The sequence below is a fragment of the Suncus etruscus genome, chromosome 10 (assembly GCF_024139225.1).
Source record: "Suncus etruscus isolate mSunEtr1 chromosome 10, mSunEtr1.pri.cur, whole genome shotgun sequence".
NCBI classification, from domain to species: Eukaryota; Metazoa; Chordata; class Mammalia; order Eulipotyphla; family Soricidae; genus Suncus; species Suncus etruscus.
This window is the reverse complement of record NC_064857.1, coordinates 48,653,077-48,679,793: the sequence shown is the minus strand read 5'-3', so window position 1 is coordinate 48,679,793 and position 26,717 is coordinate 48,653,077. Positions and strand designations below refer to the sequence as shown.

General features: G+C 53.0%; 1 protein-coding gene across 4 annotated transcripts in view; it reads left to right on the top strand.

The window, feature by feature from the left end:
• Window positions 1-26,300, top strand: part of EHMT1 (euchromatic histone lysine methyltransferase 1) — a 72,112-nt gene extending 45,812 nt beyond the window's left edge. For 3 of the 4 annotated variants that reach the window (XM_049781973.1, XM_049781974.1, XM_049781975.1), the window contains 17 exons: window positions 5,121-5,264; window positions 5,808-6,034; window positions 6,994-7,149; window positions 8,214-8,296; window positions 9,448-9,554; window positions 12,895-13,017; window positions 19,176-19,277; window positions 19,801-19,905; window positions 20,393-20,547; window positions 21,097-21,264; window positions 21,367-21,511; window positions 22,469-22,546; window positions 23,112-23,227; window positions 23,841-23,927; window positions 24,289-24,367; window positions 25,376-25,551; window positions 25,635-26,300. In XM_049781973.1, the coding sequence (XP_049637930.1) occupies window positions 5,121-5,264; window positions 5,808-6,034; window positions 6,994-7,149; window positions 8,214-8,296; window positions 9,448-9,554; window positions 12,895-13,017; window positions 19,176-19,277; window positions 19,801-19,905; window positions 20,393-20,547; window positions 21,097-21,264; window positions 21,367-21,511; window positions 22,469-22,546; window positions 23,112-23,227; window positions 23,841-23,927; window positions 24,289-24,367; window positions 25,376-25,551; window positions 25,635-25,809 (2,226 nt within the window). In that variant the 3' untranslated portion in view covers window positions 25,810-26,300. Of the gene's footprint in view, window positions 1-5,120; window positions 5,265-5,807; window positions 6,035-6,993; window positions 7,150-8,213; window positions 8,297-9,447; window positions 9,555-12,894; window positions 13,018-19,175; window positions 19,278-19,800; window positions 19,906-20,392; window positions 20,548-21,096; window positions 21,265-21,366; window positions 21,512-22,468; window positions 22,547-23,111; window positions 23,228-23,840; window positions 23,932-24,288; window positions 24,368-25,375; window positions 25,552-25,634 lie in introns of those variants that run through there. The other variant, XR_007499600.1, reaches the window with a different exon arrangement.
• The last annotated feature ends 417 nt before the right edge of the window (window positions 26,301-26,717 follow it).

Sequence of the window (26,717 nt, the reverse complement as noted above, 5' to 3'; positions counted from 1 at the left end):
ACACCGGGATTCGAACCAACCACCTTTGGTCCTGGATCGGCTGCTTGCAAGGCAAGCGCCGCTGTGCTATCTCTCCTGGCCCAACATCGGACTTCTAAGGCAGGGTGGGACTGGTTTCTCGGAAGTCTTCCTGAATATGGGCTTTTACCGGAGGGCGGGGACTGGTTTTGGAGAAGGCACCCCGAAAGGTTGCTTCACCTAAGGGAGGGGACTAGTTCGGGGAAGATGCCCTGAGTGGTGGCCTTTTACAGAAGGGCAGGGACTGTTTTTGTTAGAGTTGACTAGAATGGTTGGCTTTCACCTAGAAGGGAGACTAGTTTCAGGGAAGATGCCCCGAGTGTGGGGACTGGTTTGAGGAAGGTACCTGACTGGTCGGCTTTATCAGAGGGAGGGACTAGTTCTGGGGAATGGCGCCCTGATTGCTGAGCTCTTACTGGAGGGAGAGGATTGGTTTCTGGGAAGTGGCCTCGATGGTGGGCTGCCAAGAATTCCTCTGTCTCTGGCTTTTCCCAAGGTGAAGGATTGTGGTGTATTTTATGCTCTAGCAGCCAAGTTCATGAAGTGGGGAAGCCTCATAAACCTCTGAAAATGGGGCCGACCCCCTTCTGGTGAATGTGGGGAATGGAGCAGAGGTGCCCCTCCCACCCTGCCCTGTGCCCTGTCCACTTTGCCCACCCAAGTGTCTGTGAAAACCTTGATCTAGTAAAGCAGCTGAGTTTCCTGAGCCACTCTTGCCTGGGGGGAGGTTCCTGGGGAGCCATGCTGGTTTAGCCCATGACTCCAGGCTATCTGGGAGGCAGCATTAGTCTGGCACATGGCCCCAGAATTATCTGGGGGGGGGGGTAGGGGGGGGAGGAGGCAGCACTGGTCTAGTCCATGGCCTTGGGTTTCTGAGAGGTGGGGAAGTGAGTGCTGGTCTAGCCCATGATCCCAGTAGTACCTAAAGGGTTCATGGGAGTAGTACTTGCCTCGTCCATAATCCCAGGGGTTCCTGAGAGGTGCCGGTCAATGCTGTGCCAGGAACTTGCTGGGGAGGAGCTGTGTCGAGGTGGGTGTGCTGGGGAGATGGGAGAATTCGTGCTGGAACCCTCAGGTGAGGCCTGTACTTGGTGCATATCCTCCGCTCCTGACTCTGCACCTAGGAGCTTCTCGAACAGTCTCTGACCCAGTGTTCCTTCAGGAAAGCACTGGTGTTCGCAGCACAAGATGCTCATTCCTGTGTCTGCCTGATCTTAGTGCCCTTATTGAAGCTGTCCTTCTTTCTTTTCATTTTGTTTTGTTTTTGAATCTTGTGATGTGGCTTGTGTGACACTCCTTTGGGGTGTCAGGGAATTGAACCTGATTGGCTGTGTGCAGCACAAGCACAGTCCTCCATATGATCACTACAGCCCCCTCTGCAGCTTTTTTCAGTGTGGCGGGTCATCTTTGCTTTCTTGCACAACTTCTCATTGCTCTGCATTGGTTTATGGCCTTGGGGAGATCCATAAACTTGCTTTCTTCAGCCCAGTCTTCCCTTTTATCATTTGGAACAATAGATTTATTTGTGTATTTGCAGCTGTAGCTCTGGGGAAGGGTGCTCCAGCTGGTTACCAGTTGCTGAGCCTCCCATAGAGGTCTGTAGGTAATGTGATGTTGGGGCTCAGTCCCTTCCAGTCCCTGGTGCCTTGATATTCAGGTGCTCTTTGATTTTTTTCCATAGCAATGGCCTGCCCTTGTGTATGGAAATCTTTTATGTTTTTCTAACTTTGAGGAGGGCACACAACTAGTAGTGCTCAGAGCTTAACTTTTTTAAGCTTTTTTTTTTGTTTTTTTGTTTTTTTGGGCCACACCCGGCGTTGCTCAGGGGTTACTCCTGGCTGTCTGCTCAGAAATAGCTCCTGGCAGGCACAGGGGACCATATGGGACACCAGGATTTGAACCAACCACCTTTGGTCCTGGATCGGCTGCTTGCAAGGCAAACGCCGCTGTGCTCTCTCTCCAGGCCTTTGAAGCATTTTTTATTTAAACATCATGGTTACAGGGTTGTTCATGCCACAGTTTTTTTTCCCACAGATAAGTTGCTCATGTTTGAGTTACAGCAATAGAATGTATAATAGCCTTCACCTGTGTACATTTCTGTCACTGTTTCTTAATTATGTCCATATGGAATGTTAAGGATTGAACCTGGGCTGGGCATGTGCCCAGCAAGCACCCTCCCCGCTGTGCTGATGCTGCAGCCCATGGATATGGCCATCTGCAAGAAGAACTTGCTCTCCCCTATGGAGGCTGTGGATTTGGTGGCCCTGGCGCTGTTGCCCATCTTGCTGTCCATCTTACTGTCTGATCTTCACTATTGGGAATGAGGGGCTGGACAGGGCACCGGTGTGACTTTGGTTCTCCACCTTTTCCTTCCGTTGGCCTCTAACAAGTGTGTGGGCCATCTCAGAGCTGTGGATTTCTGAGTTGCTCTTGTTCCTGTTGTGTCTGTCTTTTCAGTCCCAGGGCCCGTCTCCTCCCTTTCCGAGGAAGAGTGGGTCCATGGACTAAGTGAGTGTATTGGGGTTCTTTTGAGGCACATGTCCCTCTGAGTCAGCCTGCCCTGGACTTCCTCACTCTTCCCACTGACAAGCACAGTCTGGGTCAGTCCCCTGGTGTTTGCCATTGCCCAGGGTTCTCTCACTGATTCCTTTTTTTTTTTTTCTCCAATTGCTCGTTTGTTGTTTGAGTCACACCCGGCAGCGCTCAGGGGTTACTCCTGGCTCTTAATGCTCAGATATAGCTTCTGGCAGGCTTGGGGGACCATAAGGGATGTTGGGTTTCGAACCACTGTCCTTCTGCATGCAAGGCATGCTATCTCTCCATCCCCCCACTTTCAATGATTCTTGGTGGTCTCCTGCAGTGAGTTTTCTGGGAGGCTCCTCTTTCCTGCCAGTGTCTCGCCAGCATCCTGTCCATAGAGGGAAGGAGGCGAGCATCCTCCATAGCACGTGGCTCTCCCCTCTTCTTCTCTCTCCCTCCCTTCCCCTCTCCCTTCCCCTCCTTTCCCTCTCCTTTCTTCCTCTCCTCCCCTTCCCCTCCCCTCTCCTTTCCCCTCCCCTTTCTCCCTTTCCTCTCCTTCCTCTTTTCCTCCTCTCCCCCCCCTCCCCTTCCCACCATTCTCTCCCCTCCCCTTCATACTCAGGGCTTCTTCCTGGCTCTGTGCTCAGAAATTGCAGGAGACCATATGGTATGCTGAGGATCAAACTGGTTGACTGTGTGCAAGGCAAACACCCTACTGCTGTGCTATCACTCTGGCCCTTACACATCTCTTTCTTGAACACAAACTATTATACATGCTGGCATGTGTTTTGTGCTTTATTTCCTTGCATCTGTTAGTAGTCAGTGTTATACCCACTGGCTCATTGCAGCTGGCACAGGCCCAATGTCAGCCTCACCTCTTAGCATCGGAGATTGCTGGCTAGCAGCAAATCCTGCCCTGGCGGCTCTCCAGGGGCCTCTGGGCCCTGCCCAGTCATCTCCCCTCCTGCCTTGTGCCTGCTGGCTGCTGGCCTGAGAGCAGAGACTCCTCTGATGACCATTTCTCCCAGGTGATGTTGCATCTCCTTGATGGAGCCTCCCAGTTATACCCTACTTGTTTTTTACTATTTTCTTTACTCTACTTTCTGAAAGTTTCCTTCAGTTCATCTGCTAACAATCCTTTCTCCTTTCTTTTCTATGTTTTTGTGGAGGAAGCACATGATAGTGCTCAGATTCTGTGCCCACGGATAATATGTGGTGCCAAGAATTGACCCAGAGTTTGCTGTGTGCAAGGCAAGTGCCCTGTCTGCTGTCCTATCACTCTGGCACCAGTCTACGAGAATTTTTTTTGACCATACTAGGTGATGCTCAGGGGTTGCTTCTGGCTCTGCATCCAGGAATGACTCCTGGTAGACTTGGGGGACCATATGGGATGTGACAGGGATCTAACCAGGGTTGATCACGTGCAAAGCACATGCCTTCTCTGCTGTCTTGTTTGTCCAGCTCCCACTAGGACTTAAGTGGAAACTTCAATTTGTGAAAGTGTAAAATCACCCCCACGTGCTGTATCTCCAGTCCCAGGTGAACGAGTCTGAATCAGGGTCGAACAAGAGATAATCCAGACCAGGCTGAGGGTGAAACACGTGTAGTCTGGTAGTCTTCTACCTAGTATCGACTTTGCTGCCTGCCAGAACTACCGTTTTTATTGAGTACAGAGATCACCCCTGGGTGGGGCAGAAAACCCACCCAGGTTTACAAGTAAGACAATCTTTATTTTGGGGTGAAACCAAGTTGTAAACAAACAGATAAAAAGAAACCAGGGATAAACTTTGTTTTAGGTAAAATAAGGTATAACCTAACATGAGAGCTTTTTGGTTGATTCTTTCTGGTACTGGGTTGGAACCTGGATCTTGTCCTCCTGAGCTCCTCTTGTCCTAGAGTCTGGTTGGCTTCTGCCATGCCTGTCGCATTTCTCTGTAGGCATTGGTGACTTGGGAGTGCGCCTGCTTTAGGTTGCTATTCTCCAACCCTTTTTTGTCTCAGCTCTCTCTTTTTAGGCAAGAGGCAGCTGAGAGTGGGGCTGGGGCAGGCCAGTGTGGCTCTACCCTCTATCTGTGCCCACCTGTCCTATGCTGCCATTCCTGAGGTCTGGACCTCACTGCTGCTGCTTGGATGAGTCCTAGCCCACTTGTCTGCTCAGGTCCTGGTGTTGAAGCAGCCCCTGATGTGCAGTTCTGCTGGTCGTGCTTGGTCACTCTCAGTTTATGGCCTGAGCGGGCAGTGGACCCACAGTGGGATGGGGTAGGGTGGGGTCCTCCTTTACAGAGCTCTGGTGCCACTGCTCTGACCACCAGGGGGCACAGTGTTTTTCTAGCCAGAGCTCTGGGCAGCTTCTGTTCGGTTCCCTTTACTACCTCCAGCTTGCCTGGGATGGTTTTAGTGTGACCACGTTCCTTTCCTGCAGTCACTGTGTCCTTGGGTCACCCTGTCTGCGGTCATTCTGTCCTGGGGTCACCCTGCCCTGCAGTCACCTTCTCCTGGGGTCATCCTGTCCCGGGTCATGGGCAGCCCTTGTCACTTGCTTCAGAGCCTCCCTCAGTCTCCCCTCACTTCTCATTTGACAGCTGGGCCGGTGCACCAACAGTGTGGTCAAGCATGAGCTGATGCGGCCATCCAGCAAGGCACCCCTGCTGGTGCTGTGTGAAGACCACCGGGGCCGCATGGTCAAGCATCAGTGTTGTCCCGGCTGCGGCTACTTCTGCACAGCGGTGAGTGCTATATAGAGGTCTGCCTGCGCCAGGGCCCTTCTGCTCAGACTGACCTGGCTATGGTGGCTGTATTGCAGCCTCCATCTTGGCTCCCTGCACATCATGCCTCACCTGCTCTGATTACTCTGTGCCACTTTGATGCCTGTCAGGCCACAGCCCTGTGGCCCCCCCTCCCCTCCCCTCCTCTCTCTGACCCTGTCTCCTCTCTCAGACTTCTTGTTTGACCCTCCTATTGACCCATATTCAGCTGCACCCAGGAGCTCTCTGGAGATTCCTTTCACATGTGCCCATCCTGTGTCTGCTGAGAGACGGAGACTCCCCTACAACTGCCTCCTGGTGCTCCTTCTGCTCCTCCTCCTTCACCCTATTCCTCCTATTACACTCCCCGGCCTTGCCAGCAGCCACTTGCCACACTGCCCCCCTGTGAAGCAGGGAGTATCTGCCTCATCCTGTCAGTGACTGGGAGGCCAGCCCCGGCAGCTTGTTGGCTCTCCTGAAGTCCAGTTGCAGCCACCAAGACCGTCTGTCGCCTCTCACTTTCAGGGCAATTTCATGGAGTGTCAGCCTGAGAGCAGCACCTCTCACCGCTTCCACAAAGACTGTGCCTCTCGGGGCAACAATGCCAGCTACTGTCCCCACTGCGGGGAGGACACCGCCAAGGCCAGAGAGGTGACGGTCGCAAAAGCAGACACCACCTCCACAGTGACACTGGTCCCTGGGCAGGACAAGAGGGCCCTGGGGGAAGGCAGAGCTGACACCACCACCAGCAGGTATGGCCTGGGGCCTGCTGTCCCTGCCCGCTATCCACACCTGCAGGCTTTTCTGCACGGCACTTGCCTTCATGTGGAACCAGAAGGGCGCTTCTGTGTTCTGATTCTGCCCTCCTGTGAGCAATATCTGCCCTGTCTCCAGCACGGAACTTAGCTGTCCTTTCCCCTGACACAGCTGCACTCGTGCACACAGGCCTGTGCTCTGCGTGTGTCCCTACGCCCACACACATGTATGCCATACATAGCTGCATTAATGTACATATACATTCAGATGAACCTTGTGTACCCGCACGTGTGTAAATGATGAGAGACTTGTCAGCACAATTTGATATCATGAATTATTTTGAAATTAATGAGTAAGGTGTCAGGAGAGATAGTACAGCCGATAGGATGCTTGTTTGCATGTAAATGACCTGGGTTTGCTCCCCCACATCTGATGACAGTGCTCCACATATTGCCAGGAGTAATTCCTGGAGTGCAGAGCAGTACTAACTCTTGAGCATCACCAGAGTGCAGAGCAGAGTTAACCCGAGCATCACCAGATGTGATCCAAAAAAACAAAAACAGTTGAAATTGAAAAGCTCTCTGAACTGCAGCCAGTCAGATGTCCATGTTAGTTGACGAGGCAAGTCCTGAGCCTTTCCGAAAAGGAGCAGAATCGTTTAGGAGGCTGCTGGGTAGTAATACAGACAGTGGTGCCCACTGCGCTTCTGGATGCACATTACTTGGTGGCTGTGTCAGACATAGCAGGAGGCTTGGCCCTCCCTGCAGAGCCAGCATCCCTGTCTGCTTTTTGGAAACTGCAGTGTTCTTGGCTGGTATCCCTGCCCCACTGAACCGGATTCCCGGCTTGCCCTGAGCCACGAGCATAGCTCTTCTCTGTGTGGGCCGGGCCCGGGGTTGTGCAGGCTGGTTTCTGCATAGGCAAAGCTCAGTGTCCTGTTTTCTCTTCCCCAAAGCACTGCTGGGCCCCTACTGGGTGAGGACGACAAGCCACAGAGCACAGCTGCCCATGTGCCCGAGGGCGCTGACCCCAGTGCTGTGACTGGGCTGGCGAAGTCTGCCCCTGGGAAGGAGACGCTGGAGAGTGCACTCATCGCATTGGACTCGGAGAAGTAAGAGCTAGCCCCTGTGATGCTTCTGCCTCCCTGGTGCCTTGTTTTAGATGGTGGCCTCCGTGAAATTGCAGAGCAGTCTTACTCGATTTGGGGTTCACATGGCCTAGTCATTTTTGGTCACTGTGGGGTCACTGTAGTTTCTGGGCGGCTGCCTAAGCCGCAGTGGGCATCATTCTGATTTCTGGCTCCCAACTAGGGTGGAACCCAGAGACTCGCATTGCTCCTGCTCAGACCCATGTCCTTGCTCCTGGCTGAAGCTTTTCTGGCCTTTTTCCCCCAGACATTCATTACTTGACAGCAGCTTCAGGCTATTGGCAGGCCTTCTAGCTGAGTCTTGGGACCCAGGTCTGTGCCTGCCCCACCTTTGTTTTTCTTTTAGCCTTGCAGAAGGTCCTAGTGTCAGTGATCCAGGTCAGGTTCTTTGTGGGAACATTGCGCTCCCTCCAGGGAGACCCGGCTGTGCGTCCTCTTCCCGTGGCAGTGCCTGGGCTAATGGATACACCTTGCCTCTGGGCTCTGATGGGGCACAGTTCCTTGGACTTGTCCTCGCTTGCCTCAATCTTAGGGAGCTGTTTATGGCTCCCTGTAGGGAGACTGAGCCTCCCTGCAGCTCCCATAGAATGTGTCCATGATGGTATCTTAGATGGTGCATTCCACGTCCAAGACAGTCCATTCCATGCCCAAGACAAGCTAATCTGTGTCTGAGGTGGTGCATTCCGTGCCTGCTGGGTCCCTTGTCACCATGCACAGACACTTGGAGGCCTCTTCTGTCAGCTTTTTATTTTCACTGTTTCTGTGACTGACTGAAATGTGGGAAGTTGGCTGCACCAACCCCAAGGGCTGGCAGGTGGAGGTCCCTCAGGCTCTCCAGCCGTCGATGTGTATGTATGTATGAGCAGGGCTTTGCTTGCCTATGTATGGCAATGTATGTGGCCACGTGTGGAGGGGTGTATGTAAATGTCTGCATGTGTACGTGTGTGCGTGAGTGGCTTGTGTGCAGTGTTTGTGTACCTATGGGGAGCTTGCCCAAGATCCCCGCTTTCTTCTGCTTTTCTTCATAGACCCAAGAAGCTCCGCTTCCACCCAAAGCAGCTGTACTTCTCAGCCAGGCAAGGGGAACTGCAGAAGGTGCTGCTCATGCTAGGTGAGTGGAGCCTCTCCTGGCACAGTCTGAGGCTCAGAAAGGCCACTTGGGGAGAAGTACCGAGGGAGAAGGCTGTGGGAGTAGTGTGCACGAGCTCCAGAGTGCTTCCTCCCAACCCAGACCCTCAACACCTGAAACCAGTCTGCCCCAGCCTTCAGCAGCAGTCCAGGGAAGGTGATTCTCTTATAGGGAGGGTCCTAGGGTAGGGGTAGGGCTCCCAGCACAGAAGACTTGGGTGTGGCCATGTGCATTCTGGGCACCAGAAGCAGGAACACACATGACGACCCCTTTACTGGACTCTAAGTCCACTAAGAAGTGTGCCACTTAATTCCTTTCTGCTGTATGTGGGGTGTGTGTGTGTGGTGGTGGTGGTGGGGTTAGGGTGGGGGTCCTAGACCTTTTGGGGCATTGCAGTGATTTCATTGTTGCTTGGGCAGAACTGGGGCCACCGGGGCTACCCTGAGGGGCCAGGAATCCCTCTAGGGACCTCATTGAGATCAGCATATGCCCTCAGCCTTGGAGCTGTCCCTTGGCCTAGTTTACCTTTCACGGAACTTGACTTAATGCTAACCTCAGTGGCCACTGTGATCATGTTCCTTACAACCTAGAGCCATGTTCTGCTTCTAGCACTTAGCAGGCCACAATTCTGCAGGGGCAATTCTTGTAGGGGTGCCACCTTCACACCGACCACATTAGGGCCTGGTTTTGCAGAAAGAACTGGACTGCTACCTGGAACCCGACTGTACAAGGAATTCAAGGGAAGAACTGTGTGTGGGTAGATTCTGACTGGGCCTATTGAGTTTTTTTGTTTTTGTTTTGGGACCACACCCACAGTGCTCAGGGCTGACTACTGATTCTGCTCTCAGGGATCACTCCTGGTGGTGCTCAGGGGACCATATGGGTTGCTGGGGATTGAACTCGGAACAGTTATACACCAGGCAAACACTCTCCCTGCTGTTCTATCTGCACAGTCCAGGGCCTGTTGCATTTCATGTGGTAACCCCACTTTCTTTCCAGTCTCAATGGTGCCCTTGGGCCTGGCTCACACAACGGACATGGTGCAGCCCCACCCTTCAAAGCCTGTGCCATCCTGGCAGCTCCTAACCTGGGCTCTGTCGCATGCTCCTGCAGTCACGCTTTTCTCTTCACAGTGGATGGCATCGACCCCAACTTCAAAATGGAGCATCAGAACAAGCGCTCCCCGCTACATGCCGCTGCGGAGGCCGGCCACGTGGACATCTGCCACATGCTCATCCAGGTTGGACACTGCTCTCTGCAGGGACTCCCTGTTCTCTCCTGTCGCAGCTGCACAAGCACTGTCTGCTTCTGAAATTAAAAGTCAGATCTTGCTAAGAGGCTTAAAAAGGAAACCAACATTTCGTCCCTCCTAATCCTGGTACCTCCTCCCTGGCAGCCCCCCTGCCAGTCTCCTGGCATTTACCACCACCTTTGAGAAGTGCCTGCTGCTTGTCTGCCCATTTCCTCTTCTGTTATTTCAGTTTGGATGTAATTCTGAGTCACTGACCTCCTTGACCCAGGCCCGGTCTTACCTTCCAGTGAGTCGGGTTTGAGAGCTGGCACCCGGGGTCACGGGAGCACCCCCAACCGTCCCTCACATCCATCTCTTTGGCAGGCCGCTCAGTCCCACTGACCTGCTCTTCTGGGCTTTTTCTTCACATTCAGAAACTGAATCCTTTCTGTTCATTTGGATGTGTTCCCAAAGCCGCCTCCTCTTTTTCAGAAGATGTGTCGTGCTGCTGTCTCTGGTCCACTGGTCAGGTCTTGGTCTGCCTTGCCCACCAGCCCGCATGCCTCTAGACATGCCTCTATTTTTCGAGATACACCTGATTCCCCTTGGCTAGAAAAAGCGTCTCATTTTTAGGCTGCCCTGGGCTGAATGGCAGTCGTGGGCATAAGCTGAGCCACACTGAACCTGCTCTTGTGTACGGAGTCCTTCAGCCCCGCACGCTTCCCTGTGAACTGTGGTCCCACGCAAATTCCTCTGTACCCTGACAGCCAACCAGGGTGATTTCCTTTAGTGTGTGAGGGGGACTCTTTGGGCTGTATCTGAGGTCCTAGTCTGGATCACATTTTTTTTTTTTTTTTTTTTGGTTTTTGCTTTTATTCTGGGTGGGCGTAGGTTCTGCTCCCAGCTTAAAGTATAGTGGTTGCCTTCTGGTACACCATGGTGCCATATTCAGTCTGAACCTCTGGCATACGAAGTTTGTGTTCAGCCCTTAGAGTCCTCTTCCTGGCACCAAGTCTGTGGATTCTACTGGGGCTTTTTATTCAGGCTAGCTGATTCCTGTGTAGCTTTGACTCTCAACCTTTCAAACAAGTCCTTCCTTTGCACTCTTCTGGGTGACCGACTGGGGCAGATTCTATTACAAATGGCTCATTTCCCTTCAGTCACTTCTGGCCATGCTGGTCTCCGAGTTGCACTCGACTGTCATCCACTCAGTCTATGCCAAGGGGTGGCAGTGGGACAGCAGGCTGAGCTGTGGAGTGAGCTGAAGAGAGGCATGGCAGGGTTGAGCCTGGTGTAGGTTCTCAGCAGTGGTGGTGAGGGAATCAGACAGGAATTGGCGGTATTGGGCACTGCTGACACTGAGGATTTTAGGGGTCTATGCTCTGGCTGCTTGCAGGGTGAGGTGAGGAGATTGGGGGAACCTAGTGGAGGGAAGGCCTGGGTGTTTGGGCCACTAGGGTAGAAATAGGGAACGGGCTGAAGGGAGATGGGCAGGTCCAGCCAGTGCTGCCCTTCCTGGTCTCCTTGCCTGTCTCCATCAGGCTAGTGTTTGGACATGCCAGACTCGGTGCTTCTGTATTCCAGCAGCAGAGCCCCGAAGATGACAAAATCTGGCTTAGCACAGAACCCTCTGCGTTGGGCCTAGCACTTGACTCCTCGGCCTGCCAGTATTATAGAGGAGCCCTCAGGTCCCCTGAAAACCAGACCAGAGGGCAGGCCTTGTGTGAGCTTTGGCCCCTGCCACCATAAAGTAGAGCATTGGGCCTCTGTCTACTTTCAGCTTTGTGCTGGTTCACCCTGTTCTCTGTTCCCTATGCTGTCTTTTGTAGCACCTTCCCTGTGACCCTATGTTGGCCATTGTCAGGCCCAGTAGGGGGAGGATCTCTGGCCCTCCTCAGTCTGGGCTCAGCTGATGTTTCTAGTGGCCTCGGTCTGCTAGTCTCGGCCCCTCACGGGTGCCTGACTGAGTCCCCTCTTCTCTCAGGAACAGGAGTCTCAAGATCTATGCCTATGTCTCTATTTTCACCTCAGAGAGCTGCTCTGTATCTGTCAGTAATTTCTCTAGCAAACACTTGATTAGAAGGAAAAATGGCCTGAGTTGGTGGTGGTATTTACTGTGGTTTTAAAGTTCTGGAGGAAGAACTGCGGCGTCCTGGGTCACCACAGGAGCCTCCCGTGTTTCGAATGTTGTTAGCTTTCCTTTTTGTGCTAGAAGGTGTCCCCAGTGTGCTGTTGTAAACATTTCTGTCAAATGAACTTAAAAATGAAAAGAAAAAAATTTGCTCTTTGGGACACACCCAGTGATGTTCAGGTCTAACTCCTGGCTTCATGTGCTTAAAGGCACCCTGGTGCTCAGGGGACCCATATAAGATGCCTGGGGTTCGACCTAGGCTTGTTGTGTCCAAGCAAGTACTCTCCCCTGCTGTCTGATCTGGTTTGAAAATGCTTTTTATCTGCTTGTTTATTAAGTGGTTCACAGAGTTGTTCATAATCTAGGTTTTTCTGGTCTTCAGTGTTCCAGCACTAATTCTACCATCATTCCCTCCCTTCGTCATTGTCCCCAGTTCCCCACCCATCTCCAAGCCTGCTCCCTTGGCATACACAAAATAATTTATTTTATATTCATGTCAAAACTAAAGGGTAATAGAATTATTGAAATAAAGCTCCAGTAAAAGAAAATTTGAAAATTGTTATATCTCACAATGGGGTCATTAAGTCATTATCTGAAGGTTGACTGAGCCTTTTGCTGCTGGTTGAGCCTTCTGTTGTGGTTTCTGTTGAGCTTAGGTAGCTTCTATGCTACTTTTTGATTTGATGTGTTCCCCCTGGGGTGTTAGTGTTGATTTTGGAGGTTGCACAGCAGTTACGGCATCTGTGGGGCTAGGTGGTTAAGTTTACATAGCAGTGACTGTGGTGTGGCTGCTGGGGCTTCGAGAACTACAGAGGTGATGGGGGTGGCTCTCTGCCCCACTTCAAGAAGACCTCAGAGTTATTAACCCCAAAACTGGTGTACCTGGAGTTTGGGCTGTGGAGTGTGACTGCAGCTACTGGGGCCTTGATAGGGAGCGAACTCTGCCTGCCCTCCTCCTGAGGGCGCCCAGAGTGTTCAGCTGTGAGATTATGCATGTGTAAATTTTAGCAGCTTGGCTTGTGTCTCTTCCAAGAATACTAGTGTGAGTCTGTGGTGCTTGCCCCTGGTGGTGCTTGTGGTATGTCAGAGCTATTCTTCTTGAAGTAAAGGTCTAGGAGCAGTAAACAGCCTGGGAAAGTCAGGTAGATCTTGCCAGTGTGAGTTCTTGTGGTTGTGGTGACCCTGCCACCAAGCCCTGATAGTCCCTTGTCTCACCAGGCAGGCGCAAACATTGACACGTGCTCGGAAGACCAGAGGACCCCACTGATGGAAGCTGCTGAGAACAACCACCTGGAGGCTGTGAAGTACCTCATCAAGGCTGGGGCCCTTGTGGACCCTAAGGTATGCTTTGCCATCAGGATGGATTCCTGCTGTGTGTGGCAGTGTCTTGGAAAGCTCAACAGGGTGCGTTCCAAATGGGAACAACCTCACACTTTGGAGTGGGGTCCTTCCAGAATGGGCCTTAGGGTCCAGGCCATGGTTCCCTTCCTGCTCGCATGTCTCTGTTTCTGTGTGTCTCTCTTTTTCTCTCACTGTCACTCTCACTCACAGAGGAGGACCTATGAGCACTAACCACACAGGCAGCAGACAAGGAGTTTACCCATGAGGGTTCCCTCCATTGGTGCCCTTCCATGCCCTCTGGAGCAGATAACGATTGGAAAGAAAGACGCCCGGTGACCCCTTCATAGCAAATGTGACCTTCTAGGTAGAAGACCCAGTCACCAAAAAGTTGGGAGGCACAATTGGCAGAGGAAATCTCTTGTACAGCCGTACACCCACAAAGAGCTGTCTGGAGGAAGACAGTTCCACACATAGTAGCATCTAAAGACTAAACCACTTGGGAGTAAATTTAACCAAGGAGAGGAAAGATTTGCACAGTGAAAACTATCAAACCCGCAGACTGTTTGAGGTGTTAAAGGTGACTTAAATTCTGGAGGACATTACATGACTTAAATGTTCATGGATGGGGAGACTTACAATGTCTGTGTCCTCCAGAAAAACCTACATATTTGGTACAATCCCAGAGTCATTTTTATAGATAGAGCACTATGCATCATAAAATTTATGTGACATCTCAGAGGACCTTTTGAACAGACAAACTTTCTTAGAAAATGAGCATAGGGACCAGAGCAGTAGTACAAGTGGGTAAGGTGTTTGTCTTGCATGTGGCCAATCCAGGTTCGATCTCCAGCATCCCATATGGCCCCTGAGCCTGCCTGCCAGGAGTGATTCCTGAGTGCAGAGCCAGGAGTAACCCCTGAGCATCTCCAGGCGTGGCCCAGAAAACAAAAACTTGAACAACAACAACAACAACAACAAAAATAAAAGAACAAAGTGAAGAACTCACATGTCTGTCCTGGTTTTAAAATGAAGCACAGAGCTACAGTTCCCAAAGCAACATGGACCATGCTGGCAAAAGGATTGATAGAAGAACACCCAGGGAAAAGCCTCAGGAACGGAGCCAAGAATTACTGGCAAGTAGATCACTGCAGAATGTTTGGAATGGTGGGCTGGAAATTCTTGTGCAGAAGAATGTCCTGGGACTTTCTCACTTCTCTCATAGTAGATCCAAAAAGTTGAGATTGTAATACCAGAATCTGTGAGACTACGGAGGAGAGGGGCCAGAGTGATAGTACTGTGGGGAGGGTGCTTATCTTGTATGTGGCTAGCCTGGATTTGATCCTGGCATCTCATATGGCCCTCCAAGCACCCACCAAGAGTGATTCCTGAGCAAAGAGCCAGGATGGCTCCAATGACAAAAATCAAAAAGAACAAGGAAAATATGGAGGAGAATCTTTATGATTCTGGAATTGGAAGCGGTTTTGGATATTACATCGAAAGGGCAGGCAGAAAATAAACTTTTATCAGAATTAGAATGTGTGCACTAAAGGACAAGATGAGAAAGAGCATGAAAAGGCAGCCCACACTGTGGGAAATATTCGCGATGCATCTGACAGGGGAGGGATTCAGTGGCGACTACAGAAAATCGTGTCATCAGCAGTGAGAATCCAGCCAGTTGGACACTGCACTTGGGCATGTTGACCATTGTTTCCCCAAAGAGTGACCTAAGCACATGGAAAGAGGACCAAGGTCCTAGCTCTCAGGAAGATACACTTGGAGTCCTCACCTCCTGCCTCCCAGCTCTGCCACTTCTAAAGTTCCAGTAAGTGTGTGTTAGCAAGGCGGTGGAGAAATCTGAAACCCGAACACCGCTGTGTGGAGTATGTGCTGCCAAGGCACTGTGGAAACCCTCGTGGTTCCTAACTGGGTTAATAGGCCACACCTGCTCAGGATTGCCCGTTGTTTGGGCAGAGTCACTAGTCAAACGCAGAACAGTAGATCCTCATTGAGGACCTTGGAGAGAAGCAGGCCCGGCAATAAATGCCGTCTGGCTCCCATCTGCTCTCTCAGACCCTATCTTCAGTGGAGCGCCGACATCCACATTTTTTTTTTTTTTTTTTGGTTTTGGTTTTTGGGCCACACCCGTTTGACGCTCAGGGGTTACTCCTGGCTATGCGCTCAGAAATCACCCCTGGCTTGGGGGGACCATATGGGACGCTGGGGGATTGAACTGCGGTCCATCCTACGCTAGCGCTTGCAAGGCAGACACCTTACCTCTAGCGCCACCTTCCCGGCCCCGACATCCACATTTTTGATGTGAATTTTGACTCTGAGTCGCGTCCTTAGAGAAGTGTCAGATGTAGTTAGACCTAAGAAATATGTAAGCACAAGCCTCATAATTCCCACATTAGTGGCAGCTTTTTCAGTAAGTCAATCCCTTAACACTAGTTTATCAACTTCTTTTTCTGTCCAAACTGATTTGCTGCTGGGACACAGAGATAGTACAGGGGTTATGGTGCATGCTGGTCTTGGATTGACCAACACTGGTTTTATCCCCAGCACTGTATGTCATCCCTGAAGCAGTTGCCACTGTTTCTGTCATAGGAGATTATAGGCCAGTGGTTTTTAACCCCTTTTTGCCTGTGGAATAACACCTGTCTGTGGTCCAGTTGTCCATTACCTTTATCAGAGGCCCATCAGCCGTCTGCCTGGTTTTGGGACACTCTGGGTGCTAGTTAAAGCTACTCTGGGCTTGCATTTCAGGACCAGGTGGTGCCAGGTTCTGACCTGGGTTCCTGCTGCTAGGCGTGACCTCCATGCCTTTAAGCTGCCTTCTTGGCCCTGTCGGGCATTTCATTCCTGCACACCAGGCTGGTAGCCCCAGGGAGACTAGTTAGTAGTTTCATGCCCATTGGTCTGCATTGGTCTGCGAGCTGTTGGTTGAAAATGACTGAATATGTTTGGTCCTTGGTGTGGAATCAACCCTACACTTATTTCTCACCACTTAACTGGGGCTTTGTTTTGGGGTGGTATTTTGGGCCACACACATCTAGCAGTGCTGTGGAGATTGACCTCCCTTTGTCCCCTGAGCTGATGTCAGCAACACTCAAGATATTATGTGCTGCTGCAGCTATCTGGGGCTCCTGTACACGAAACCTGTGTTCTGGCCCTTTGCACTCACCATCACCCCTTTCCATACAGCTATTTTCTCCTTGGTTCCTTAGATTTAGGGCTACACCTAGCAGAGTTTAGGGATTACTCCTGGCTCTGTGCTCAGGGATTGCTCCTGATGGGGCTCAGGCATGAGGTAGACCCTACGGGAGGCCAGGGATTGACCCTGGGTGGTTGATGGCATGTAAGGCAGTGCCCCTTTAACGACTGTGCCTTCCAGCCCCATGACTGGAACAGACATTTCCCGTTCTTTGGATTGGTTCAACACTGCTGGGTCAGTTCCCACCCTCTGCTTTGTGGTGGGCAACTCCCAAGAGGAGGAGCCGGCATCGAGCTGCTAGGAAGCAGAGTTGGGCATGCAGGGTCCTGCAGGGAGCTAGATCATGTGGGAGGAGGGAAGTTGTAATTTGGAGGAGCAGACTGGGAGTCATTGCTCCTGGACTGGCTTGGTGGATAGGATGCAGGGCAAAAGGTGGTGGTTGTAGAAGTTTGTCTTGAGAAAAAGCTTGGGGCCAGTGTCAGAGCTACTTGTGTGACCAAGAGCCTCTTTCCAACAGTGGTCTCCCATGGGGCAGGAGCCACACTCAAATCCTGTGTGCTTGGAATGCTGGCCTAGCAGTAAAGGGATCTGGAAAAGGGCCTGAGGGTTTTGCTCATGGATATGTGGCTTCTGAAGGGAAATGATCAGACTGTGGCCCAGAGTCTGCCTGGTACACATTTGAAGGGCAGGCACAGTATGATCCAGACCTGTCCCAGGTGCCTATCTCTTCACTTGGGATCAACTTTCTTCTGTGAACCAGATGGAAAGACCACTGGCTTCCATCAGTAGGATGGTGAGTGGGACAGGGAGAGAGGTGGAGAGAGTGAACGACGGAGGGAGTAGGGAGAGGAGGTGGGCCTGAATGCATCTGGGACACTGTGGTGTCAGACTGGACCCTGAGGTTCTGCAGGCAAAAGGCATGTTCTCTGGCCTCTTAGAGCTTGTTGCCTTCTGTCTTAGGGTTGTTTGATGTCACGGTGAGGTGGGAGGCTAAAGATCAAGGGGTTCATCCCTCCAGAAATAACTGAAAGAGAAGCACCTTCTGGGGCATTTTCAAACAGGAAGTATTTGTCCTCTGAGACCAGAGAGAAGTGACCTCGGGTTAGATCAGGGCCAACAGTAGGCAAGGCACCATGCAGCCTGCCTCAGAGAGGACCAGAACTTAGAGGCTGTGCTCAGACCCATGCAGAGGTTGTGTGTGAGAGTGGGAGCTGGAGATGGCCCCTACTTACAAGTTAGAAACCAAGAGGGCAGAGCGATAGCACATGGTAGGGCGTTTGCCTTGCACACAGCCGGCCCAGGACAGATGGTGGTTTGATTCTCTGCATCTCATATGGTCCTCTGAGCCTGCTAGAAGCGATTTTTGAGCACAAAGCTAGGAGTAACCTCTGTGCACTGCTGGGTGTGACCCAAAAACAAACAACAACAACAACAAAAAAGAAACAAACAAAAAAAGCAAGTTAGAAACTAAGAATTTGGGGCCGGGATGATAGCATGGAGGTAAGGTGTTTGCCTTGCAATCAGAAGGTTGGTGGTTCGAATCCTGGCATCCCATATGGTCCCCTGAGCACTGCCAGGTGTGACCCAAAAACCAAAAACCAAACAAAAAAACAAAAAACAAAAAAGAAACTAAGAATCTTTAAACCAGTGCATTTGAGCACGGTAAGCCCTGCGGTGTAGTTGGACCAAGGACACGAGCAGGAAATGCCCAGGGACGTCATCACAGGTGACCAGGACAGCAATGAAGCCCCTTCAGAAGTCATGGGAATCTGTTCGGTGGACAAGATGGACATTCACTGGGCACCACAAGCCTCAGCTGCTCACAGCCAGCTCCTGTACCCAGACACAGGGAAGGGACATGTTACCTGCCAGGATACCTTCGAGTCAAGTCAACCACAGACCTTGGCCCCAAAGGGCCGGACTCAGTGTTGCCAATGGTCAGAGCATAATGATTACCCACAGCTCCACCGTTTCATGTTTGTGATCTCCCTTGGCTAGGCAGGGCCTGGGTCTCTTAGGGTGTGGTGATGGTGTGTTCTCGCCCCTCCTGGACTTGGAGCCTTGGATCTGATGTTCAGCAGTGCTGCAAGTCTCTTGATTCCTGCCGCCAGACTCTCCTGGTGTGGGCCAAGGCACTGCCGGCCTGACTCCAGGGCTCCAGTCTAAGGCGACTGCAGCATCGTTCACTTGGGCAGCAGCCCAGGCCACTGCCTCCTCCCGTCTGCTGTGTGTGTAGCCTGCTGGCCTCTGTACTGTTGATGACTGAGGGTCCTTGCAGGGCTTCTGAACCAGCTGTATACTGACAAGATGGAAAACCTGGATGTGGGGTTTCGTTAAGTGCATTTTCCAGAGAGAAACAAGATGAGGATGATTTGACATCTGGTTTGGTTAGAAGAATATTGCAGCCCAGCATTTCTGCTCTGACTGACCATCAGAGGAAGGAGAGGAATATTGCCATGAAGCGGGGTCAGGATGAAAGACATACTTGGAGGAGAAAAACAGCACCAGATAGAATTGGCACTCAGGCCTACTTGGGAATTAGACACAAAGTCCTGTGATACCTTTGGAGACTGGAGAGCGTGATGGATGCTGGGTGGAGGCCTGTGGGGTGGTAGTCTTGTTCACCAGCTCATAGTTTAGTGCTAGTGAAAAGAGATCTGCCTTTATTCTAGTCCTGCTGGTTCTGGGTGGAGTCCCTGCTATTGCCATCGTTGTGTACTGTTACGGGCCCAAAGCACAGATGAGTTCTCCTGTGCGCTGAAGGTGGGACCTGAGCAGGTTCATGAGCTCTGGACACTGTTTACTGGGTCCCTCAGTGGGCCCTTCCCGGGAGTACAGGGGCTGGAGTGGTCACATTCTGTGCACCTGTGCAGTCCCTCCACACAGTCGTGACTTGAGTCTAGGCTGAGCTGTTGCACGCGAAACTGAACAAGTGCGTTTGTTGCAGGATGCCGAGGGCTCGACCTGTTTGCACTTGGCAGCCAAGAAAGGCCACTATGATGTGGTCCAGTACCTACTTTCCAATGGACAGATGGACATCAATTGTCAGGTATCCTTTATCCATGTTCCTCCCTCATCCTGGCCTGGGCTGTTGTCCACAGTGGGTGAGGTTTTGAGCAGCAAGTATAGGGGCTCACCAGACCCTCCCCCTGTCCCCAGAGTTCTTCTGATTCTGGAGCTGGACCTTTGTGTGCACACGTTCACATGCACACCTTTTCCAGGACCATGGATAGTTCTCTGGGCACCAGGCGGCCTTGTACCTGGCGAGGTGGGGGTGCCAGGGAGCATGGTCTACCTTTTCCTGAAGGATGTCTGCCTGATATTTGGTCCTTGTCCCGAGCAGGTGAGAGCTGTGGTGGACGGTGGGCAGAGTCATGCCTCGTCCATCATTGCACTCCTTGTATCTGATGAGTGTTGGGGAGTCCATGTCCCCCCCAAGTTAGCTATTGGGACAGTGCCCCAAGCCTTGGTATCTCCATTAGCAGCCAGAAGCTGCCAGTCTGGCCCTGGCTTTTTCACACAGTCATTGCCAGGGTGTGGCTGACTCCACGGCTTTGCTTCCCTGAAACCAGGACGATGGCGGCTGGACGCCCATGATCTGGGCCACCGAGTACAAGCATGTGGAGCTGGTGAAGCTGCTGCTGGCTAAGGGCTCGGACATCAATATCCGGGATAATGTGAGTAGCCTTGGGCCTTGTTTCTCCAGGTTCTGGAGAGTCCTGCAGCAGGGGTGTCCTGCTGAGGCTCTGCCATTCCTCGCCCGCCTGGCAGGGAGTGCCGCTCTGGTCTGGGGCTGGGAGCAAAGGTCCATGACTGCTGTCCTGATTCCTTTTCCCTGTAGCAGACCCCAGCCTCCCCACCTCACCCCTGCTGCCCTAGGAATGAGGGGACAGTCAGCCATGGCTTGTTCTGGACCAAGACTGTCAGGGCCTGACCCCTCTCAGTTATCACCATCTGCCTATGCCACTTGGATATGTGCAGAGATGTATGTGAGGGCACTGCATGCCATAGATTGGTGGGGAGCCTGCTGTGCCCCAAGTGCCTGAGTCGTCTCCCAGCCAGAGGCCTGGTACCCCAGTGCAGACTTCCCTGGGTGTGTGGCTGGCCCGCTGGACACTGTCCTGGGCTCCGCAGTGTCCGCCCTCACACTGAGTCTTGCCGCAGGAAGAGAACATCTGCTTGCATTGGGCAGCTTTCTCGGGCTGTGTGGACATAGCGGAGACACTGCTGGCCGCCCGGTGTGACCTCCACGCCGTGAACATCCATGGAGACTCGCCCCTGCACATCGCTGCCAGGGAGGACCGCTATGCCTGTGTTGTGTGAGTGGCCTCGGGGGGGGGGGGGGAGACAGTTGACGCCTGCAGTGGAGGCAGAGACCAGGACGTCTGTGCATGCATGTTACTACATGTGTATATGTGCTACTGTGGGTGTGGACGTGCGTGTATGTGTATTACTGGAGTCAGCTCCTGGCAGGGCCTTCCTCTAAAGCCAGAAGGATGGCTGGCCTGATCCTCACTGCTTGTGCCACATGACGGTTCTGATTTCTTCCCTTGTCAGCACAGTGCTGCTCTGCTGAGCTCACCCATCTGGCACTGGGCTTGCAGGTGTGGCTGCGGTGGTCTTCACCGCCCTCCTCGTCTCGGGGGCGTGGGGTGTGCTGAGTGTAGCCTCTGAGCCAGGATACCCTTCCTGCCAGTTGCGCCTGCTGCCCAGAGAACAGTGCTATGGTGGACAGTTAGTGTGGGAGCGAGTGGTGGGTGGTCCCTGTAACACAGGTGCCCAGTAGGGGGTGTTTGTGTCTTTGCCGAGCACCCATGTGCCTCAGGAAGCATTCTGAACCTTTGTTGGCACGCATCTTTCCTTTGTAGCCTCTTTCTTTCTCGGGATTCAGATGTCACCTTAAAGAACAAAGAAGGGGAGACACCCCTACAGTGCGCCAGCCTCCACTCTCCGGTGTGGGATGCGCTGCAGATGAGCCAGGCACTTCGCGACGCTTCTCCAGACAGACCTGTTCCCACAGAAAAGACCGTGAGCAGGTAAGCAGCAGGCGATGGCAGTGTGTGTCTCCCTGCGACTCAGTGTGGGTCCAGGGCTGTCCCTGCCAGGCACCATGGCTGTCATGTCCCTTCCCGTGGCAGGGACATTGCCCGGGGCTATGAGCGCATCCCCATTCCCTGTGTGAACGCCGTTGACAACGAGCCGTGCCCCAGCAACTATAAGTATGTGTCTCAGAACTGTGTGACTTCCCCTATGAGCATCGACAGGAACATCACCCACCTGCAGGTCAGTTCTGGGGAATGACCAGAGCCCCTCTTCATGCCCCTCGGCTGGCCCTTGACATCCCTCCTTGACTCCCCTATTCCTGACCCCCGTGGGGGACCATGCACAGGCGTCCTCAGGTATGAGAGGGAATACAGTTAGGCTAAGGTGGTTCTGAGGATTTGACATGGCAGTGAAGTCAGGAAGCAAGGCGTGTCTCAGCACGGGTGCACACACGCATGAGCACACACATGGGAGTGAGTGCTCTCCACACATCATAGCCAACTTGCCAAATACAGTAGTGACTGGTGTCACGGACATACATTCTCTTTCATGTGCGTGCACATGTTAGTGTGTGCTAACAGTGCTCTTTGTTTCTCACGCACAGACTCATGTACTAGTATTGCATTCCAGGAGCCCGCCCTACTCACAGATGAGTCCTGTATCCTCCGAACTACGTGTGCATGGATGACATACACATTCTTGCACATGTTCACACACATCCTTACACTACCTCACACAACACACATTCCCTCTTGCACTATGCATATACTCTCCCTTATATATCCTATACCTCCCTCACACACACACTCCCATATACTCCCTCTCGCACATTCATTTTCTTGCTTGTGAACATACTCCCTCATAGCCGGGCGGTGGCGCTGGAGGTAAGGTGCCTGCCTTGCCTGCGCTAGCCTAGGACGGACCTCGGTTCGATCCCCCGGCGTCCCATATGGTCCCCCAAGCCAGGAGCGACTTCTGAGCGCATAGCCAGGAGTAACCCCTGAGCATTACCGGGTGTGGCCCAAAAACAAAAAAAAAAAAAACAAAAAACAAAAACATACTCCCTCATACCTTCACATCTCCCACTTGAATTCCCCTCACCCAGATGTGCACTCACCCTCTCACGTACTCCCTTCTCACTCATACGCATCCATAATCTCCCTCTTACTTGTGTACTGATGCATCCTGTCTCCCCAGTACTGCGTGTGCGTGGACGACTGTTCTTCCAGCAACTGCATGTGTGGCCAACTCAGCATGCGCTGCTGGTATGACAAGGTGAGCACTGTCTGAGAGAATCTTGCTAGTGATGGGTGGGCGGGGCCGTGGGGTCACTCCAACTGACCCAGCTGGACAGGGACTGCAGGTGAGTTGAGGCTTCAGCCATTTGAGGAGTAAAATGGGCCGGAGCCAAGCCAGCTGAGGGCTAGTGGAACGGGACGAGAGGTGGCCTTGGCCGGTGGGGCTTGTAGTAGTTGTACAACACCCTTGTCTGGAGCAGGCACCTCACCTCACTCTAGTGTGGAAGTTGAGGTCTGTGGGACACTGGGCCTGTTAGGACCCAGCCCACATGAGGAGGCTCTGGGGTTTTGTCTCCAGTAGACTTTGTAATCAGGACCCCGCCCCAATGTCCAGGCGTCTGGGTGTGGAAGGGGTTGAGCTGAGGTGCCCACACCAGGGCCTAGGGGGGCTCACACACATGGACTGGTCAGGCCCTTGTCAGGTCTGGGTTGTGGACTGGGGACGGCAGGGCTTGGTGATGAGGCGGAGGGCAGCCACTGGGGCAGGGCTATGGCTTCTGGTGTGAGGCCAGGTATGGGCACTGATGGCACCTCTGTCCCAGGATGGCCGGCTGCTGCCCGAGTTCAACATGGCGGAGCCGCCACTGCTGTTCGAGTGCAACCACGCCTGCTCCTGCTGGCGCACATGCCGGAACCGCGTGGTGCAGAATGGGCTCAGGTGAGCGCCTGGCCTGGGGTCAGTCCCTTCAGCCCCCCAAACAAAACCAGCCCCCCTGCTTCCTGAGCAGCAGCTGTTTGATACCTGTTGTAGCATGTGTTTTGGTGACCCCACAGTACCTGGGCCTGCTGGGGAACACTGCCCCTTATTGGGCACCAGTGAAGAATCCATTCTAGCCAGACTAGGGGAGCGCAATTTCTACGCAGTGTGCCCAGGACTCCCTTGCCACAATTGTTTGATGGCCATGTGTCCTCTCCTAACTCCTTGTTGCCAGGGTCAGTGGGACCTGGACCACTTCTGGGTGGACCTTTCTGGGCACCAAGTCAGGACACCCATTCGTGTCCCTGGGGAACTGGCTCTGTACTGCACCCTCTGAACGCATGCTGGGTACCCTCCCTCTCTCCTACCTGCTCCCAGTCATGCTGGCTTAGTCTATACTAGCATGGTCTGGGACCAGCCTGCTGCCTCTGCCCAAGTTAACCTGGAGGTTCCCTTGCCTCACTCCTTCAGTCTCTTGTTGAGGGAGGCCCTTGGTAGAATGTCTGTGGACGAGGTAGCATGTCCCTTCTCTGGCAGGTTGGGGGTGTGAGCTGAGCTGCAGATTCTTTTTCAGGGCCAGACTGCAGCTGTACCGGACACAGAACATGGGCTGGGGGGTCCGGCCCCTGCAGGACATCCCGCTGGGCACCTTCGTCTGCGAGTAAGTGAGTGCTAGGCGCGTCCTGGAGAGGCAGTGTGGGCTCACAGTTCTGTGCTCCACTGCAGTGGTGGGGGGCCTGGAATCCTCTGCCCTCCTCACCTCCACTTGCTCCCCCTCCACCTCTTGTTCCCTCCCTCCTGCCTCTTTACTTCTCTCTCCACTGTGTTCCCCCCTTTCCTTCTCCACCACCATGCTCCCTCCTGTCCTGCCCATCCTCACTTCACCCCCACTGTGCTCCCTTTCCCCTTCTTTCCCACTGTACTCCTTTCCTTTTCTTTCTTCCCCCTCACTGTTTTCTCCCCCCAACTCTGTTCTCCCTCCTTTCCTCCTCCTCACTGCTCTCCCCCCCTGCCCTCCACAGGTATGTTGGAGAGCTCATCTCGGACTCGGAGGCTGATGTCCGGGATGAGGACTCGTACCTCTTCGACCTTGACAACAAGGTAGTGAGGCTGCTGGGTTTGGTCGGGACTGAGAGGAGGCTTCCCTGGGCTCTGGGTCACACTCTCCCCAACTCCAGGAGACCTGGGCTCTGGCCATGAGCTGTCTTGCTCTGAGGTAGAGAGAGAGTGGCATCCTCACAGCCTTGTTGCTGGATGTGGCCAGATGTATCACCACGCAGGCCCCTCCTTGCCCTATCTGGTGGCAGCTGCCTCCTGAGACTCCCCGATTCCTGCTGCAGATGCCCCTTCCGGGAGGGGACATGGGTGTCTCAGCTGCCATTCCTGGCCACGGGTTCCAGAGCAGATTTTCCCTTGTGCCTTTTCAGAGACCAGGTAGCATGCTGGGTCTTTGGGCAGATGGTGTGTGAGAAGCTGCCCGAGGGCTGGGAAGGGGACAGGGACAGCGGGAAACTTTCTGTTTCTATTTTCTGGGTCCCATCACCTGTCGCCCTTAGCAGTGTGAGGTGATCCTGGGAGTCTGCCTCTAGTGCACCCTGAGGTCCTTCAGTGCCAGGCTTCTGCCCAGACTCTAGCATGGACCATCCAGCTCCTTTGGGTCTGAGCTCAGCCTCCTGCAGAGATACCCAGGAATGGGATGTGATTCGATGTCATCCTTTCACTTTCTGGCTCTTCCTGGGACCTTTCAGTCACCTGCTCCTTTCTCACACAGTGAGTCACAAAGGAGCAGGGAGGGCACTTGCCTTGTACCTATGTGCAAGTGCCACTTATTGACCCCCAAGCCCTGCCAGGAGTGATTCCTGAGTTACAAAGCCAGGAGTACTGCTGAGTTCTGGGTGTGAACCCAGTACCCCCAAGCCAAAGGAACAGAAGTGCTTCTACCATTGCCTCTTTCTTGCTTTGAGTCAGGAGAGTTGCAAACACTGGAAAATAGGGCATACTCACTGTGGGCCCAAGAGAGGGGACAGTGTGGGGCGAATCCTGACCCCACATCCGGTTCCCTGAGCACTTCAGGGTGGCACACCTGCAGCCTCTGTCTGTCTTCCCCAGGGCGGAGAGGCCTACTGCATTGACGCCCGCTTCTATGGCAACGTCAGCCGCTTCATCAACCACCACTGTGAGCCCAACCTGGTGCCGGTGCGTGTGTTCATGTCCCATCAGGACCTGCGCTTTCCCCGAATCGCCTTCTTTAGCACCCGCCTCATTGAAGCAGGGGAGCAACTGGGGTAGGTGCCTCCAGCCTGGCTCTCGCGCCCTCGAGCTTGTTCCAGAGCCAGGCCAGCCTCCACTTGGGTGTCTCTCTCCTCAGGTTTGACTACGGGGAGCGCTTCTGGGATATCAAAGGCAAGTTGTTCAGCTGCCGGTGCGGCTCCCCCAAGTGCCGGCACTCCCGGGCAGCCCTGGCACAGCGGCAGGCCAGCTCGGCCCAGGGGCCCCAGGAGAACGGGCTGCCCGACACCAGCTCCTCTGCCGACCCTCTATGAGATGGATGACGCAGCAGCGCCTGTGTTCACTGCACTTCAGAGAGGCGAGGGGGAGCACCCAGGCGGGCGGGCCCACAGAGGCAGCGGAACAGTCTAGATTCTGCCCTGGCATCAACTTGTGAGTTTTTGACGGTGGTTTTGTTTCCAAGTTTCTTGTTTCTCTGCGCTTCGTGCCCCCTCCCGTTACTGGGCGTCCACTCAGATTTCTGCGGTCCCTGGAAGCCGCGGCCTGCATTGGCTGCTCCCTTCCGGCCACCTGCCAGGGCGGAGATGGGGCTTTGCCTTTGAAAGGACCCTTGTACCTAGTCCTTTCTATCAGACCTGCCTCCTCACAAAGAGGAGTCAGCTGGATGGGGACAGGCCCCAGCAGCAGCCCTGGCGCCGGTGGACTCGGTTCCTAGCCACATGCTCTGAGAAGGGACGGACTGATTTATTTTCTACCATTACTGACTCTTAGGACAAATAATAAACAACACAGACAATGGTGCTGATTCTGGTGTGTTTCTGCTCACCACGTGAAAACAAAATATCAACTGTGTAAAGAGAACAAAGTGATTTTAGAATAAAATGCAGGACAAACCTTTTTTAAACTGTTAGTCTCCTAGTGGGATAAATTTGCCACCGCCTTTTGTGCGGCGGCCTGCCAGGTCCTAGACTTTTCTACACTGTAATTAGTGCAGTGACAGTGACTTCTGTGAGACTCTTCTAGAACATTCATGATTCAGTCATGTTTATTTTTTCTGTTAAAATGTTTTTGACAGTTTTGAGAGTGGTCTTTTGGCTCAGACCATTTCTTGTTCTGTTTTCAATGAAATCAATAAAAAAAATGTGCTTTACATGAGGGTCTTTGCTCTGCTCTCCCGTTTCAGCTGGTGTCTGCAGAACACCTCTTTCCCCAATGGCACTGT